Raw genomic sequence first — 16,805 nt, 5'->3', positions numbered from 1 at the left:
CTTGGTTTGTTTTCTCTCCATCTCCCCACTATGCATTATAATTGCTTTGTTATTATTATTTTTTTGTGTCTTTTATTTTTCTCTAATGTTTAATTCATGTATTTTTTGTGTTTTTATACACAGCAATTAATCTCTTCGCTGCACAATTTTTCTCGCTATATATAAAATTAAGCCACAGTGTATTCCAACTGAATATCAATGATCTGAGCCAGTAACCCACTCCAGCTATCTTTCTTCCATAATTACATTCCCTGCTTTTATTGTGAAATCATGGTATCTTGTAAAGAATTCACACTAATTCTTGTACTTAAAAAACACCAGCTAAATCGCCCTTTAATTCAGATTTCAGAGAGATCATGTTGTCTGTGTTCTTAAAGAGAGACAGGTAACTAATCTGATGTCCATTAATGAACCTGTTTTGTTATGATGTCATATCTTAAATGCCTAAAGGTCTCCAAACAAAGATAAATCTACATCCAGGCCATAAATGCACCTTTTAAAGGTGTATGGGGAGGGTTAATTAGTTGAGGTGAAATTTATTATTTTCCAAAGATCATTCTAAGGACCATTGATTAAACTTTGTGTAATATTTGCTGCTATGAGGAACCCAGGCAAGCCCTAGAGTTCTAGAGACAAAGCTGGACAAGTCTCTCAAGTGTTGTGTTAAAAAGGAAACGACCACATCGATGCTGTTGTTTAACCTCGAACACTGAAGTGCCAATAGAACAAACACCATTGATTACCATTTCCTCTAGCATTGAAATTGGGTTTCAATTGATCATTTTCTGACCGTTTGCTTGGTTTAAGAACAATTCTGTTGGCAGATTTTTATTGAACTATTTTCTGAATTGTAAGTGAAGCAAGTTCTCATTCCTGAATAATTATGTTTTGATCCATCAATGCCGAAAGATAGCTTGTTCAATTCTTGCGCCTTTGAGCAAGGCATTTATCCAGAACTGTGCCTCTAAACCACTCTGGTAAAACCGTTTGCTAAATGGCAAAATGGTTAATGTAAATGTCAGAACCTGTACAGTGCATTTCTGGTGGTCACTAAGTGTGAAAAGGGGTGTTAGTCATTGACCTCGTTCTCTGGCCATTTGACACAACATGTGCTGGTGCATTCGAGCCAGAGTCCTGTGCTCCCTGGAGGAGCCCCTAATCTCTAGTTTCTGCTAAGACACTAAAGACAGTATGCTGCCATTCCCAGTTGCACCAGGCTTTGCCATCAGCAACCGATCTGTTCCAGGCCTGCCGGTTTTACTGGCTTAACCTATTGCACTTCCCAGTAAAGGCCCATTTCTGGGACGAAAATGTCTCTAATATGTCACAGGGATGGAGGTAGAACCGCCCCCCCCCCCCCAAACGTGACATCAGTCCTCTTGACAAACGACCCGTGTGACAGAAGTCAATAAGAATGTGATCTAAAAGCAATAAGCGCCTGGCTATCCCAGCATCCTCGTGGGTCTGGCCGGAGGGGGAGGAACTGTGTGCTGGTCGTGATGCGGAGAGCCAGTTGTAGGGGTGGGAGGACCCAGGGAACCCTGGTGCTTCTCTCTGACTCCCTCTGTCCCTCCCTCTTTCTGACTTCTTGTCTCTGACTCCCTCCCTCTTTCTGACTCCCTCCCTCTTTCTGACTCCCTCCCTCTTTCTGACTCCCTCCCTCTTTCTGACTCCCTGTCTCTGACTCACTCCCTCTTTCTGACTCCCTGTCTCTGACTCACTCCCTCTTTCTGACTCCCTGTGTCTCTCGGTATCTGTCCAATTCTGCCATTCTCTCTTTCCCCTCCATGGAGGTAGATGTTGCGGGGGACAAACAGACGATGAAGGCCCACAGCCCTTGAGCCATCAATACATGACATACTGTTATCCTCTATACTGAATCCAAGTGACTTTGCAAGTAGCGGGCTTAATCACAAACGTTGGATTCACAGTGGTCTGGATATGCCCTGCATCTATTCCCTGGGCACAAGGGGACTTGACATAGTGTGTATTTGGCTTTAAAAGTCAAAACTAGTAAAAATAGCCAGCCGACCATTCACGGTAGGGTGGGGTATATTAACCCAACAGAATATTGCCCCGTTGGCTGCACACACACTACACACACACACACACTACACCCACACACACACACTACACACACACATAACCCGGCTGCGTATGGGGAAAAAAATATATCATTAAAATAACTCTTCGACGTTGAGGCTTGACTGCAGCGTCCCGTTTTCTGATGTCACCTTTTCTGTTGTTCCTGCTGACCCAACATTTGTCACGGAAGTGCAGCTCAAGTCACGTATGGCATTGTGAGGTTTTCGAATGGAGCTCAGGGGGTCATATCTGGCTGTGATTATTCTGATCAGATGAAACAGAAAATGGAGACAGCCCTAGCTAGAGAACCCCCCTTCGTCCCCCCAATGAAAACATTTAGCGCGTGATCACATCTACTTCGGACATTATTTCCAGCTACTAGTGTAGTGAATGCAACACTCATCGAGTCATGAGACATCCGGGAGCGAGCGTCGGTTGCGTTCAGGCCGGTCGTAGAGTAGACCCTTTTTCGTTCTAATTAAAAACCACTTTGTTGCCAGTCCCACGGCTTATCTCAGCCTGCGTGTATCAGGAAAGCAAACCCTATCCTGAACGGAATCTTAAAAAGAGGGAAAACGGTAACATGTACAGGAAAACATTCCTGTGTTCAGACCCTGAAACAACCCTTAGACTGGACACAACCGTGACCATTCATACCCGGCCAGGAATCTGGAGGGCCATTTCCACTCCGTAAGCCCGGCTGACCTGAAGACGTGGGCAGAGGTCTGGATTCTTGGGTCTGTGAGCGGGCTAGTTATGTATTTATGGCTGGAAAGAGCCATCTTTTCTGGGGATTGATTTGGTCCTGCCCTGGGTGAAGGGAGTCTGGAAGGGAGCACAGGGGAGAGGTGGCTGAGTAAATACCTGAAGACTAATGTCTCTGTTCAACCGATCAATACTCTCCTCATGACTCCAGCTCCTAGCCATGGTCTTGTTAAAAACAAATTTGTTAATTCTGACAATTTAATTGCTCTCTTGACTGAGAATGCCTTGAGCTTTAGCGAAGTTAGCATATGAAGGAGCATTTTTAACCTCAGGAGGTAGGGAAATGATAGGGCCCGAGTTTAGCATGCCTTTACTTACCGCGTGACAGAGCGTTTGAATTCGGAGCCTCTGGCAGAGGGGAATGATGGTGGCCTTCAGAAGTGTAACGTTGATGAGTTTTACTCACATTTGTGCCCTGTGCTCGATTTCGATGAATGGTTTGGTTGACGGGGGCCTAATGGGCATTTTGTTCATGTGGCATTCCCGCTCGTTTCAGGAATTGTCCAGGTACTTGTTATGCGTGAGGATTGGTTTTCAGGGAACGGATGTATTTGTCAGGGAAATTGCCACAAAACATCAGACATATTCACTCACTGAGGCTTTATCATGGACAAGTATATAAAACATGGACAAGTGTTGACTCTGTCACTGCAGTCACAAGTACTGGTGTTTTATTCCATTTTTTGTTTCCTGAAAATGTTAAAATATTTTGTTTTCTGTGTCTTAGGTAATATAAAGCAGCACGTAGCAAAAGTGTCACTTTGTCAAAACTCCAAGCCTGTATTTTCACAATGTTAACGGTCTTTAGCCTGACAGTTTCCTAGTTTTAGAAACACAGCACACCATTTAATTCCACAATTGACAAAGAAACAGATTAATAAAGGATAAAATGAAAATAGGTCTGTCAGCAGTGACGTTAAGAGCAACGTTAGACAACCAGCAGTGGCGGTAGTCATAGTATTTATATAATAGTAGTATTAGTCGTCGTCGTAGCAGCGGTGTTTAATCCCCCAGTTCTGACACAACGGGACACATTCACGTCCGTGTGCTGGAGAAAATGTGAGTGTTGCGGTCGGCCCAGGGTTAGCCCTGTTTACGGCGGTGTGTACGGAAGTTCAAATACACACGTCAGGCTTTTTCATCTCCCTCTTCTGTCAGACAGGAACAACTAGTCCCAGCCTGCTCGGTCCAGTCCGACAAGTCCACTTGCACGGTGTGAAAATGCTACAGAGTCTAGCATCTGGTATATATTAGAGAGCTGGTAGTAATTTCAGTGCCGCTAACTAAAGAATCCTCAGGGGAGACTTAATTACAGGAAGACCAGTCTAAATATCAGCGAGCTGCATATTTTCCATGACAAGGGATTTCTCAGCTCTTACAATCTCTCTCTCTCTTCTTTCTTAGCCTCACGGCTCTTTCTCCTTTCTGACATGTTGTTAGGGTCCGTAGAGTGAAATGAGCCTGTGGATTTTTGTGGGACGGCTGAGAAAAATGCGAATGATATTAGGGTCCGAGCCCCTCGGGTGATTTTGCTCAGGGACATTTGTGTGGCGCAGAGGGGCCACTGGATGGGGTTGGGGTTGGAGTGTATAGAAACAGGGTTTGTTGAGTACAACACACACACACACACACACACACACGCCTAGGGCGCGTATTACGTGTTACGTGGATTCAAGGAAGTGGGCCCTGCTGTCCCGTCCACTCTGTTTACATAGATGGAGGACTTGCCAGTCCATTTACAGTAGATCAGCTGTGTGTGTCTGTGGATCTTTACCATGCACCACGGGGAATGCTGCCTTCTGTAAATGTTTGCAGATTACAATTTTTCTTAAATAATCCATTTGGAACCTCAAAGTCATGTTCAGTTGAAATCAAAAAGAGAAGGCAGAAACCTTTTTGAGGGCCATTTGCTTTTTTGAGATATGTTTGGCTCATGTTTCTGGATATTGAGTTGGGACATATTATTTATATATATATATATATATATATATATATATATATATGTGTGTATGTGTGTGTATATGTATGTGTGTGTATATGTATATGTGTGTGTATATGTATATGTGTGTGTATATGTATATGTGTGTGTATATGTGTGTGTATATGTATATTTGAGTGTATATATGTATTTTGTTTTATTTTGAGTGCTTAGAAGGTCACAAGCAAATTGTTTTTTACCAGTTAAATTTGTCTTTTACTGTTGGTCGGTGTGATACTTTGTTGTTTCTGCATAGTAAAGGCACTTAAATATAATTATTTGCACCTGGGTATCACTAAAATAATAGTAAAGAAGGTATTTGGACCATTCGATTAGTAGACTGCAATTCAGTTTTTAAAATAATGACAAGTTACTGCAATGTCTACGGCTTTGTACCAACCGGCCTCAGTTTCTACCTCTTGAGATCTGGGGACGCTGGCAGACTACCATTGAAAAATAGCTTTCTCTATGATAAGATGATTATCCGATTTGTTAATGTAATATTTCATGTTCACAGTAACCCCTGAGCTTCTCAGGTTCACATTTCTATTGTTTCAATTGCGTTTATGATAACGTGACATTTTGGTTTTATAATGCGGGGAAAATTCATACACTTGGACTCGAAAAGGGTTGCCACTTTCCTTTTAATGGTTTTGTAATCTAGTTTAGATGTTCGGCTGGCAGACTCGTTATATCGGTGTTGATGAAGCATGTTATAGCAATAAATAATTTTTGTTTTTGAATGTGTAGTTATTGCATTCATACATAATTTTTGGGAGTTAGACAATGCAAAATGGATACTGTTCGAAATGGTAGTGTTTTTCAAGTATATTTTTTTTATTTCAAGGTATGTTGGTTAATATATTCATTACACTGTCATTGCATGCAACCAGTTTTATTAAAGCGAATTGGTCAAAGCATGTAATTTTTGGCCAATTTAATTCCAAAGCCATTTTTTAACTTCAGGGCTAAGCATTTATTTGAAAGAAAAAATTGGCAATTTAACTCAATAAATGTTTGTTGAATATTCAGTTGTATGATATATATTTTAATGAATTTAACATGGATATATATATTCAATTAACTACATTAGAGCTGTATTCAGTGATAGCCTATAGCGGTGTATTTATTTTCTGTGTAAATGCTAATTTTCAAAAGGTATACTCACCTCTGTACAGAAAAAGATATTGGTTAAAAACTGCGTATTGATCGCGGTTAAAATACTGTTCTTCTTTCAGCTCCTGAGGAAGATATCCTCAAAGGTAAGCAGTGCATCAGAAGTCACGCGCTGGGAAATCAGAACTCCGAGAGTGAGATATTGTTGGATGGCGACGACGACACCCTGTCATCCTTGGAGGAGAAAGAATTGGAGAACCTAACAGGTAACGCATGCATCTGGTCCGTTTGATCATGGCTCAGAGCGCTTCAAATGCGGGAGGGGGGGTCCTCGAATCCTCGGCCTAGCGCGTCTCCAGTCTCCGTTGCTCGTGCGTCTGCGGGTACTTTGAGGCGCGCATTCAGGATAACCGGGCTCTCAAAACGGTTAATGAGGGGGGATCACCTCAGCGCCTGCCATTAGCCCTGACAAGTCTCTCTCATCCGGCGCCTCTGATCGCTTTGGCTTCACATTTTCTCTCAACCTACACATTAGAGAGGAGCTGCGTAAATACACACGCACAAACATTATTTCCAATTGGCAAGCATAGTTCACGCATATCTAAGCAAAGCGTCTACATTTCTGTTTGACTTGAAATGATAGTACAGTAGCCTACCCAAATAGACAAACAAGTTCGTTAAATATTATTTATAGTAGTGACACGGTAGACTGTTTTTTCTTATCGGTGAGAGGAAGCGAAAAGGCCTGCAATTTAATAAGTCAACTGTGCGTTTTGTTTAGGTTTGTTGGACGCAATGTTATCTTTCTAATTAGAGGCCTTACTTTGACGTTTCATTTAGCCTAACATTGATATAAAGGAAGATTCAGTGTGTTCGGATGAGGAGATATTTTGACAGCAGGCGTGGTTTAACTCGGAATGCATCTGGGTTCACGGGCGCGCCAGGTTGTGCTGACAGCAATATGTTTCACATTTTAGAATAGCACTGTGGACCTAAAATATCTTAAATGTTAATTTTCACTTCTTTATTTTGTGCAGGTTTCTTATATTAGCCAGTGTATGTTATTAAGCCGCCAGATCATAACGACGGTCTGTTAACAAAAACCGTCTTATTTCTTATCACTTTAAATCCGTTACGCCAAACCCATCTGGATGTTAGTGACTCCTTTCCTTCCCCTGGAAATCCTATATTTTAGTTATGTTACTAATCGGATTGCATCCTACATAATCCTCACATCCCCACTTGGCTTTTCACTGTAACATCATATCCATTCACTGCTGACTTAGAAAATGCGCACAATAACATAAAATACAGAGCCCAGACTGGGATTATAGGGAGATCCTGCCTAATAAAGTGACATGGATTCTGAAATGAAGTGGAAATTGTCATGGGGATCTCCTGGTCTGACAAGAAGGACCGACCGACGAGGCTCAGCCTCCCGGTACAGGCAGCTGTCTGTCTGATCACCAGGTGTAATTGAATGTTTCCATGGCAGTGATTGAAAAAAAATGTTATTTCACCCACGGATTTCATGCTAATGCTCGGAGGGCTGTGGGAGGGGAGGGGGAGACCACAACAAATGAACATATCTGTTTATTCCATCGCGATCCGTCTGTGATAGACGCTGGTGCTTTGGGGAAATCAAGCCGGGCTCTGAGCCTCTTTCTGCCGCACCACACATCTGCAAATACAATGCGTCCGCACATGTGGAGAGCGGGGCCGGAGTAGCGAGAGCGGCAGGAGCTTAGCGGTGCCGCTCCCCGGAGCAGGCTTCTCATTGTCATACTGGCATAAATTAAGATTGATGAGAGATTAAACAGACGTAGCTCCAGCCCGCAATCAATGGGGTCTGATTGACAGCTGATTCTACTTCTTGACAAGGCTGCTCTCTTGGGTTGCACGGATGCTGAGATTGTTTTACGCTGCGGGCCAAACCACCTTTCGCTCTTTGTAAGCTCAAAGCACAGAGGAAATGTTCAGGTCATGGTGATTCTTGTTAGTTCTTATCTTTTCGCAATTTTAGATCTAAATCGATCTAAAAAATACATTATTTCTAAATATTTAACCTAATAATTACAGTTGACAGATTGTAATAATGCAAGTCATAAAAAATAGTGTATGTCAGTAATGCAAATTGCTATATTGCTGTTATATGTCAATTATAAAATGGTGTATTATATTATCACATTTCGAGTATTTTCGCTCATAAGTAATACTTTTCTATAGGTTATGGTTGTGGCCTTTTCAGAGGGCAAAATAGAGTTCAAAGTCCGCGCGTGCCCTTGTTGAGTTTATGTGTTTACTTTTACATGCTGTTGCCCTTTGAAAAGCCTCCGTTTTCTTGGGAAAGGGGGACGATTTTTGTCAAGTGCGCTAATGTTTGCTTTCTAAACCGGCGTTGTTGTTGGTCCCTATCTGCCAGGCCCTGTTAACCTGAGCACCAGTGCTCAGCTGGTCGCCCCGGCTGTGGTAGTGAAGGGAACGCTGTCTATCACCGCATCTGAGCTGTACTTCGAGGTGGATGAAGAAGAGGCCGGCTTTAAGGCGATCGATCCAAAGGTAAGAGAGGGGTTTTAACTTCCATTGATCCAAAGCACGGGTCTGCCAACTGGCCTTGTGTAAAACGAGCTTTGAAAATGGCCCAGTCCTTTCTCCCAGTCCTTCCCTGGGCCTACTGTAGGCAACGACAGGAGCCTTCAATTCATGCTGTTTCTGTAGCCTAATTTATTGAAGTCTTTAAAGCAAAGAATGTTTGTAACTCCACCAATGATCATAGACGAAAGCAAGATTATGCTTTCTAGTGTCTATTTCCTGATGACTGTTTAAACGACCTCGAATACAGGTCGAATAATGAAAATGCAGATCGTGCTCTGTTATTGAGTGTTGGATATAACGCGGGGTTTTTTTTTCTTCTGTGTGTGTACAGTGAAAGTGGATTTTAAGCTGTTGGCTGTTTGCAGGGCACGAGTCAGTAAGATCACTTATGTATACAAATGGCTGTTTGCCATAGGTAAGTTAGATAAGATTTGTAGGATATATATGTATATATATAGATATGTATAAAGGCACGAAGTCTGCTGAAACATCAAAAGCTTTCATTTAAATCCATGTTTTCTTTTTTATTTACGGTGAACTAACCTTTAGGCCTTATATAGAGAGACTAGGCCTGCATGCCGTTCTTACTTCGGTATTTTATTTAGTAATGAAATGTAGCCAAGGAATCTGGAATGTTGTGTAGGCCTATTGCTTAGCCTGTGTTGTGGAAAGTTGTGTTGAGTCAAATCGTCAGTTAAAATTGCATGCATTTCTTGTGAAGTTCGAGATATGTAGGCCTTTGAATCATTTTGCATATTCGAAATAACAGGCTACAGTAATTACGAGGCCCTCTTTCGATTTGTATTCAACTGTTTAGCAGTAAGACTGGCATGAGGATCACGTGTAATATGCTACTGTACTAAGCATACTTTGTTCAGTATCCTATGGCGAAAATAATTTAATCAGGCCTTGAAATTGACACGCATGGCAAGTTGACAGTTGCATGTGTGTGCAGTTGACTGGTACTATAATAATAATAAAACTATAATACCAATTGCCGATATCTTAATAAACCTATTACATTTACATTTGAAATAATTTGGTTTGTCATATTGAAAGGTCAAATTAATTAACCTGAACTTAGCGATTGCCTGTTCTGATGAATTCATGACCCACTACAAGTGGTTGATGTATTTCTATTTGTCCTCGTGCAATATTAACATGTTCTGGTGGTGGTCTTTCTTTTTCGCGGAAGTGAAGTCTTTACGGAATAGGCAGTACAACAACATGATACATGTATACGATGTATTTAAATATATGATTAGACTGCAGACATATATTAATCGTCTTCAAATTGCCGACTTATAATTATAGTCAGCTAACCTTATAATTCCAAGACGAAAATTAATGTATGGTAGGCCTATTTGATATGCCTAATAATGCAAACCTCGGTTTATCCTGCAAATAATCAAGGCCCAAGGTTTTCAATGTGTATGCTTAAGTGTATTGAACAAAGCTCATGGATTAAGTTTGAACTTTTTGAAGCTCATGCGTTTAGCTTCATGCAGGAATTGATTCCACGATCCTCTTTTAACAAGCATTGTGCATTAAATTGTGGGTTTATGATTCAAATAATCCCAATTCTCAAAACATATATACAAACACAAGGCCAAGTTTGAATGTAATTTGTTTACTTTTATTAACATTTCAGTTTAAGGTCACATAATGAAAAATTTGAACTTGGCACGCTACATTTTCATTCTTTCACTTAAAGATTTTGTGCATATAATTTTAAATAAAAGTCTCTTCACTTTGTGAAAACATTTAAAACAAAACAACAAAAAAGTATTACATTAGCTTAAAATGTACCTTCACTTTCTCTGCAATGTTCCATTTCACTCCATTGTAAAAAGTTTTTTTTTGTTTGCTTGTTTTTAGTTTTACATTTGTTTCACATTGCTCGGAGAAACCAAGATCACGTCGTCTTCCTCCACTCTGAAGTGTCATAATCTCAAAATGTAATCTCGGCCCTAAATAGCAATAGCATCACAAGTAGACAGTTTATAATTTGTCCAAACTTTTTGCATTAGTGAGTATTTCTCTCGCTAGTCTCCACGTCTGCTTGGCAGCAGCTTCCAGGGCCGAGTGGGGCTTCCCCTGAAACAGGTCCAAATTTGGTAAGAAATAATGGGGGCATCTGCGGCACTGCAAACATGAGATGAGCTGGAGCAGAATTCCGTTGAGTCGGTCCCCGAGGCAGGACTCATCCCAGTCGGTCTCCCTTGGGTGTTTCTCGCACTCGTACAGCAACAGGGTCTTCATGTGGTAGTTGTTCAGGGGCTGACCTGGCAGCTCGAGATGACGGTCGCGGAGGGTCTTCAGGACTGAGAGGCATCTCTTCCTGCATCCAGCCATCAGGAGCCTGTTCTCTGCCTCGCTGAACTGCAGGACCCAGGCGTCGCTCTCAGCAGAGCTCTGTTTCCCGGTTAACGAGTAGCACTCTTTGGATAGGAGGTTAAAGCCCTCGGCCTTGACCTCGGCCACCCGGTTAGGACCAGGCCAGGGGATATGAGGCATGGGCCACTGGGCTGCGCTCCTAGGCCATATCCCTGTACACTTGAACGCGGGGGTAATCTGAACCACATACCTCTCCCGAATCCTTAGTTTCACTTCGCTGGTGTCTGCAACCATTTTTACTACGTCGCGATAGCTGCACTTATCCACCGCTTGCGCTACCAGAGTCTGAAACCGTGAGCGAATCTTCCGGGCGGAGAGGTAGCCCGAGGCAGTGATGAACTCGACCCAGAGAGACATGCTCCTTTTGCGGCCGTCGCTCAGCTTCAGCACGGCACAACCGGGCAGAGAACCATCGTCTACAAAGTTGAACACTCCCATCTGGTTGAGGTAGAGGACCACCTCAAATTCGTTAGGGGCTATGACCTCCATCCCCTCGAAACGAGCCTCTATTTCACTGAGGGAGGAGATGAACCGGGGCTCCTGCACCTCCACCTCCTTCAGGACGTCCGAAACCACCTTACATACCTCCCGGATAGTCTTTGCAATGGCCGCTTTTCGAGTTTGGCATCTCTCGCTGTAATATTTGTTGAGCTGATAGACCAGCTTCGCCTGCGTCGCGATCATGTTTGGGCAGAGGTCCGGGCTGTACACCGGAGATTCGCAGTACGTTGACGGATCCAATGCTTACGGGTAAAGCCAGAGGCAAAACGCTCTTCCCCCAGCAATGAAAAAATTATATAATAAAACTTTTGTTGCTTTCACAGCGGATGGACGTCAGACAGTGTCGAGAGGAAACGGATAGGGATGCAACGTAATAGGCTACTAAATTTCAGTCCAATTCAAATGCAGTAGGCAGCCCCAAAATGGGGTGGGCTCAGTGTATAATACCGTTTGTGTCCTCGCTCCTGCAGACCCTAAAGGATAAACCTCTGGTCGTGACCACTCATCTCTCCTTGTCCGTTCCGTGGCACCGTGAAACCTGCGCGTTATTCTGCTATACCTTGCCCGCTGTTGTCCACACTCAGCTGTGCGAGCAGGACTTGTGTAGTTTATGAATGGTCCCCTAGAAGAGTGAAAGGGGTCGGGCTTCTCCTCCTGCAATCAACGGTTGAGCTGTCAGTGCAGCCAGCCAATCGGAGCCTTCTCCGACAGGCACCCCGGCATGAGAGGAACACTTTCGCTCTCCAACATCCTGCGCGAGGAGCCTCTGCTCCCAGGTTGAGATGTAGGAAAGATTAACGGTTCCTTTTCATATACACACTCTATTCAACGAAGCGTATATAACATATACCCGTTCTTTTTATTGACTGTCTCTCTTTACTTCCTATTTAGCCATTGCCAGCTGTTTAAGTAGGCTACTTGATATGCCTAATGGACATTTTTAAGGAATATTAGTGACGTTGGATACCTGCGTGTTTGGCAAGGGAAGTGTTTATTTTATTTTCGTCTTCGTGTTTGAAGGGAATCAATTTGGAACTTTTTATTTTTGCTCTGGGAGTTAATTAGGCTTGGTATTACATTGTAAACATGCGTTGGCCTACTAATGTTTGAATTGCTTACAGGCTGTGCTTACTGGCTGTAGGCTACGTGGTTTGTTTTTGCTATACCGCGGTTATGCAGTAGCCTACACTATTTGACTTCTCGTGATTTTGCAGATTTGCAGTCGAATGGTAATGTAGGTATTTCAAGCTATTTTTGTCCGATGTTTTGTGGTCTAATTTTGATAGAAAGCTCCAGGCTTAGTAATTCTGCCAGTTCAACTAGGTTTGTGATAATCGGAGTAACGAGATCAATCGAATATTCATTGAGTCTACATTTCTAATATTATGAATTTAAATCAACACTATTTTGTTTTTTCCCCCTCGAAAAAACATAATTTTGTTTTCTTGATTTAAATTTCGCCCCACATTCTTACAATTTAGCCTAAAGGCTAGAAGTGAATAGTTCACATTTCAAACCTCTGTGAATATTTATTTGAAAGGAAATGCAGTTTGTGAAGCCTGTATGTAATTGATCTGGGTATTGTGACAATATATTATAAGCAGTAATTACATTATTTCTTACTGATATCGGAATAAGGGCAACAACCCCTCAACGAAATTAGGTTTAGGGTTTTCCCTATGGTAAAATAGTTAATAATTTCTCTATTATTATTTTGGCCAGTTGAACCTATTATCTATTTCTCGACCCATTCCATGCTATGGCACAATTTAAGAAACTACAACAATTTGGCCGCAAACGGTTGTACGGAGCCTATGTACGCACCTGCAGTGCGTGTTTAGCACGTGCATGTATGATGTGATGAATAATAAATAGACCGTTATATTAATTGAGATCACAAGACCTTTTGGTATTTTAAAAACATTGTAGTATATTATTATTCACGACTGTTGAATCGTTGTATTATAAAATTGTTGCATTCATTTTATTTAGCCTATGATGAATTAATAATACATAATTAAGAAGAAAAAAAAAACAACGCCTGATGCTTTTCATATTGTTATTACAATACTTGGAATATATACATTTTCTAGAAACACCAATGTATTTTGAAAACACTAAATAGTCGCCGACAACCGTTTTTGAAGCATGGTTTTCTAACAATGCGAGTTGTTTTTCTGTTCATCCCTTTATTGGGTCCGGAACTTTGTTCATGATGAATAATGAACGAACAGAGTGTTTGCGCTCGGGCCGGGGTTATAATTGAGGTCCCCTTATCACCCCAGACTTCATGTTAGATGACTTAAGGAGCCATCACGGTCTCCTTGTGGGCACAGCTCCGAGACGCACGGGGTGGGTGGTGGGCAGGGGTGTGAGAAGGCTCCTCAGACAGTGAAGTGATGTAGGCCTTGACAAAAATGGCGAATATATATATTTATTTAAGCCACTTCAGTTGAAGTATTCTTTACACAACTATTGATCTATTTTCACTTCTGAAGCTTCTCTGCCTGGCTTCGGGTTGTGGCCTTCTCAGGGTAATGAGGCGTGAGTTTGACGCTTCGGCATTAAATTCATTAGAGTCAGTTGGACGTTTTCGGTGGAGAGGACGTCGTTTTTATGTCGGGGTCGCTCAAGGCTTTTCGCCATTATTAGGTATAATTGTTTTAATTGCAACGACATTTGGCTATTTGAAGCTGGAAATATTTCCAGTTCCCTTGTTTGTGGTGTCAAACCAGCCATAGACGCAATTACTAACGCGGTTACCCTCACCGAAATCAAAACGTTTTGTAAGAAAAAAAATTACGATACGAAAACATTTTGACATATGCATAATCTTATGAACGTGATTACAAAATGTTTGCAAAAACAAAAACGCATGAAAAATTATGTATTTTAAGTGTTTTGTCGAATCGTGATTTTTTTTTCCCAAGCGCATTTCTAGCAAAGAAATGATTAGCTTACTTTTGCATCCAAAGCATAGAATAATTTCAGTGAAACAAAATAAGACATGCTTTTTTGCTACAATTACTGCCAACATGACCTTTTTTCTAAGATTGGTCAACCATGGCTTTAAACAAAAGGTTAACAGACTGAACCAAATAAAATTCAAAAAAAATCCAATGAATTATTCTTCCATATTATTCCCTGAATACCCATACTCTACTGTTGCTTTCTCATGCTCCCGGCCGTTATTGTAGCAGCTGCTTTTGCTGAAGAACAGTGAAATGTAACCACAGTGAATACATTGTGGATACTAAAATAAGTCACAGAAGTTGTCAGAGAAACTGTTGAGTAAGAACTGGGAACTTCTAGGCAAGTCATTGTCATACATTCCAGTGGTGGTGGTGAAGCTGCTATACACCACAGGCAGGCAGCTCGGAGGATCTAGGCATTCTGTGAGGGACCTCAGTGAGGGGTTCACACAGCTGACATACTGAAGCCAGGAACTTTCCAAAAAACGGTTAAAAAAAAGCACCAAAAAAAGCATGTCTGTTTTAATAAAAAATGCCTCTGAGATATTTTAGTTCAATTTAGCGATTTCTCCCATTGGCTATTTCCTGGTTTGTAAGTAAATGTAATCAAAACAATTTAAAGCCATGGTTGTGTGTTATGATGTGTCCATTTGGTGTTTACCCGCTTGCTATGCACAGGCTTGTTTGGACAGTCTTTGAATTGTCACTGGATCCTGCATGTTTGGTACACATGTTCATGTAGCATTGAGCTGTCTATGGTCTTTTCTGGTCTTCAATGTAGTGGGGTGCTGTATAACGTGTCAGTGTAGTAGTTATGAATAGGCTCAATGATCAACCTAGACCAGGGGAGTCAAACTCATTTAGCCCCTGGGGCCGAAGAACCAAGTTGAACATATTTTCTGTTCCCCTCACAGTCAAAATTAGCACAGAAATAGTCCTCTGTTTGAATTCTGCCCTTTTTTCTTTTTTTTTTTGCTTTCATTTCTGTGACTTAGCGAGCTGGACACTGAACTGTATGAATGTAGGGCCGTTAGGATTTCTACACAGTTCTGATTTTTTGTGTTTTTAAAGCTTATGTTTTTACATAAAAAAAAAAAAATGTTTTATTGTATGTGTATATATTATGCACTGTGTATAGGTGCCTTCAGAAAGGATTGAGACCCCTTCACTTTCTCCCCATTTTGTTATGTACTTTATAATTGATTAAATAAATTTTTGCCAGCAATACGCACACAGCCAGCAATACATCATAATGACTAAGTTAAAACACATTTTAGATGTTTGTGCTGATTAATTTAAAATTAAAAGTATTCACACCCTATGCCATGACACTCCAAATTGAGCTTTGATCGTCCTTGAGATCTCTAGATCTAGTTTGGAGTCCACCAGTGGCATATTCAGTTGATTAGACATGATTTACAATGACACGCACCTGTCCATAGAAAGTACCACTTCTCATAGTGTATGTCAGAGCACAAACTAAGCCATGAAATCCAAGGAGCTGTGTAGATTTGAGAAATCTGTCTGTGAATGTCCTTGATCGGCCCAGCCAGAGCCTGTTCTTGAACCCCCTGAACATCTGTGGGGAGACCTGAAGACTGCCAATCACCGACGCTCACCAGCTGATCTGTCTGAGCTTGAGAGGATCTACAAGGTAAGAGAGGGAGAAACTGCAAATCTGTGATCGCAAAGACTCCAAGCTGTGATCGCTACCGGTGCTACTTCTACAACCTGAATAGTTATGTACATGAGATCTGAATCCATGTTTTCAATAAATCGGCGCGCATTTTAAAAATGTGGTTTTGTTTTGTCATTTTTGGTTATTGTGTAGATTGATAGCCCCCCCCCGGCCCCACACACACACACACAAAACTAACCCAAATGCAATCATTTTATTTATAACACCAAAAAATGTGGAGAAAGTCAACCAGTCTGAATACTTTTCAAGCCATCAAGTACGTGTATATACTTTAGTTTACCACTTATGCGTGGCACCATTCAGAGTGACCCAGTACAGTCACTGTGGACCATATATCACAAACCTCTGAGGTATCTTTAGCTGAGGTGTGTGTGAGTGTGAATGGGTTTTGCTGTGTATGTGTATATATTTATAAGTAGGTATATATATATATGTATATATATATGTGTGTATATGTATGTGTATATGTGAAAGTAAATGTATGAATGTATAAATGTATTGGAGGCGCTTACTTGCCAGTTGCGACTTGCCATATATTTGGTCCAACTGACCTAGACCAGACCATTCCTGACCTAGACCAGACCATTCCTGTCTCTCTATTTGTGTTTGCAAAGATCTGCATCTGGATAGTTCAGTTGGTGTCCTAGAGAGACAAGATAACCGCCACACAGACCCATTCATTTGGCAGTTCATAGCA

At 41.5% G+C, this 16,805-nt stretch overlaps 2 protein-coding genes across 9 annotated transcripts in view; one reads left to right on the top strand and one right to left on the bottom strand.

Moving 5' to 3' along the window:
- Nucleotides 1-16,805, top strand: part of lrba (LPS responsive beige-like anchor protein) — a 218,787-nt gene that overhangs the window by 121,801 nt on the left and 80,181 nt on the right. For all 8 annotated transcript variants that reach the window (XM_034291054.1, XM_034291050.1, XM_034291052.1 and 5 more), the window contains 2 exons: nt 6,067-6,210; nt 8,367-8,503. In XM_034291054.1, the coding sequence (XP_034146945.1) occupies nt 6,067-6,210; nt 8,367-8,503 (281 nt within the window). The remainder of the gene's footprint in view (nt 1-6,066; nt 6,211-8,366; nt 8,504-16,805) is intronic.
- mab21l2 (mab-21-like 2) lies at nt 10,203-12,197 on the bottom strand. The gene has a single exon (XM_010888288.3). It carries the CDS (start codon nt 11,618-11,620, stop codon nt 10,541-10,543), a length of 1,080 nt encoding a protein of 359 aa, XP_010886590.1. The 5' UTR covers nt 11,621-12,197; the 3' UTR covers nt 10,203-10,540.

Source organism: Esox lucius, chromosome 25 (genome assembly GCF_011004845.1).
Source record: "Esox lucius isolate fEsoLuc1 chromosome 25, fEsoLuc1.pri, whole genome shotgun sequence".
In the NCBI taxonomy this organism is placed as follows: domain Eukaryota; kingdom Metazoa; phylum Chordata; class Actinopteri; order Esociformes; family Esocidae; genus Esox; species Esox lucius.
This window is presented reverse-complemented; position numbering and strand designations above follow the sequence as displayed.

What these genes read in the sequence shown, in the direction of transcription:
- mab21l2 (XM_010888288.3), bottom strand. Translation starts at nt 11,620, where the DNA reads ATGATCGCGACGCAGGCGAAGCTGGTCTATCAGCTCAACAAATATTAC.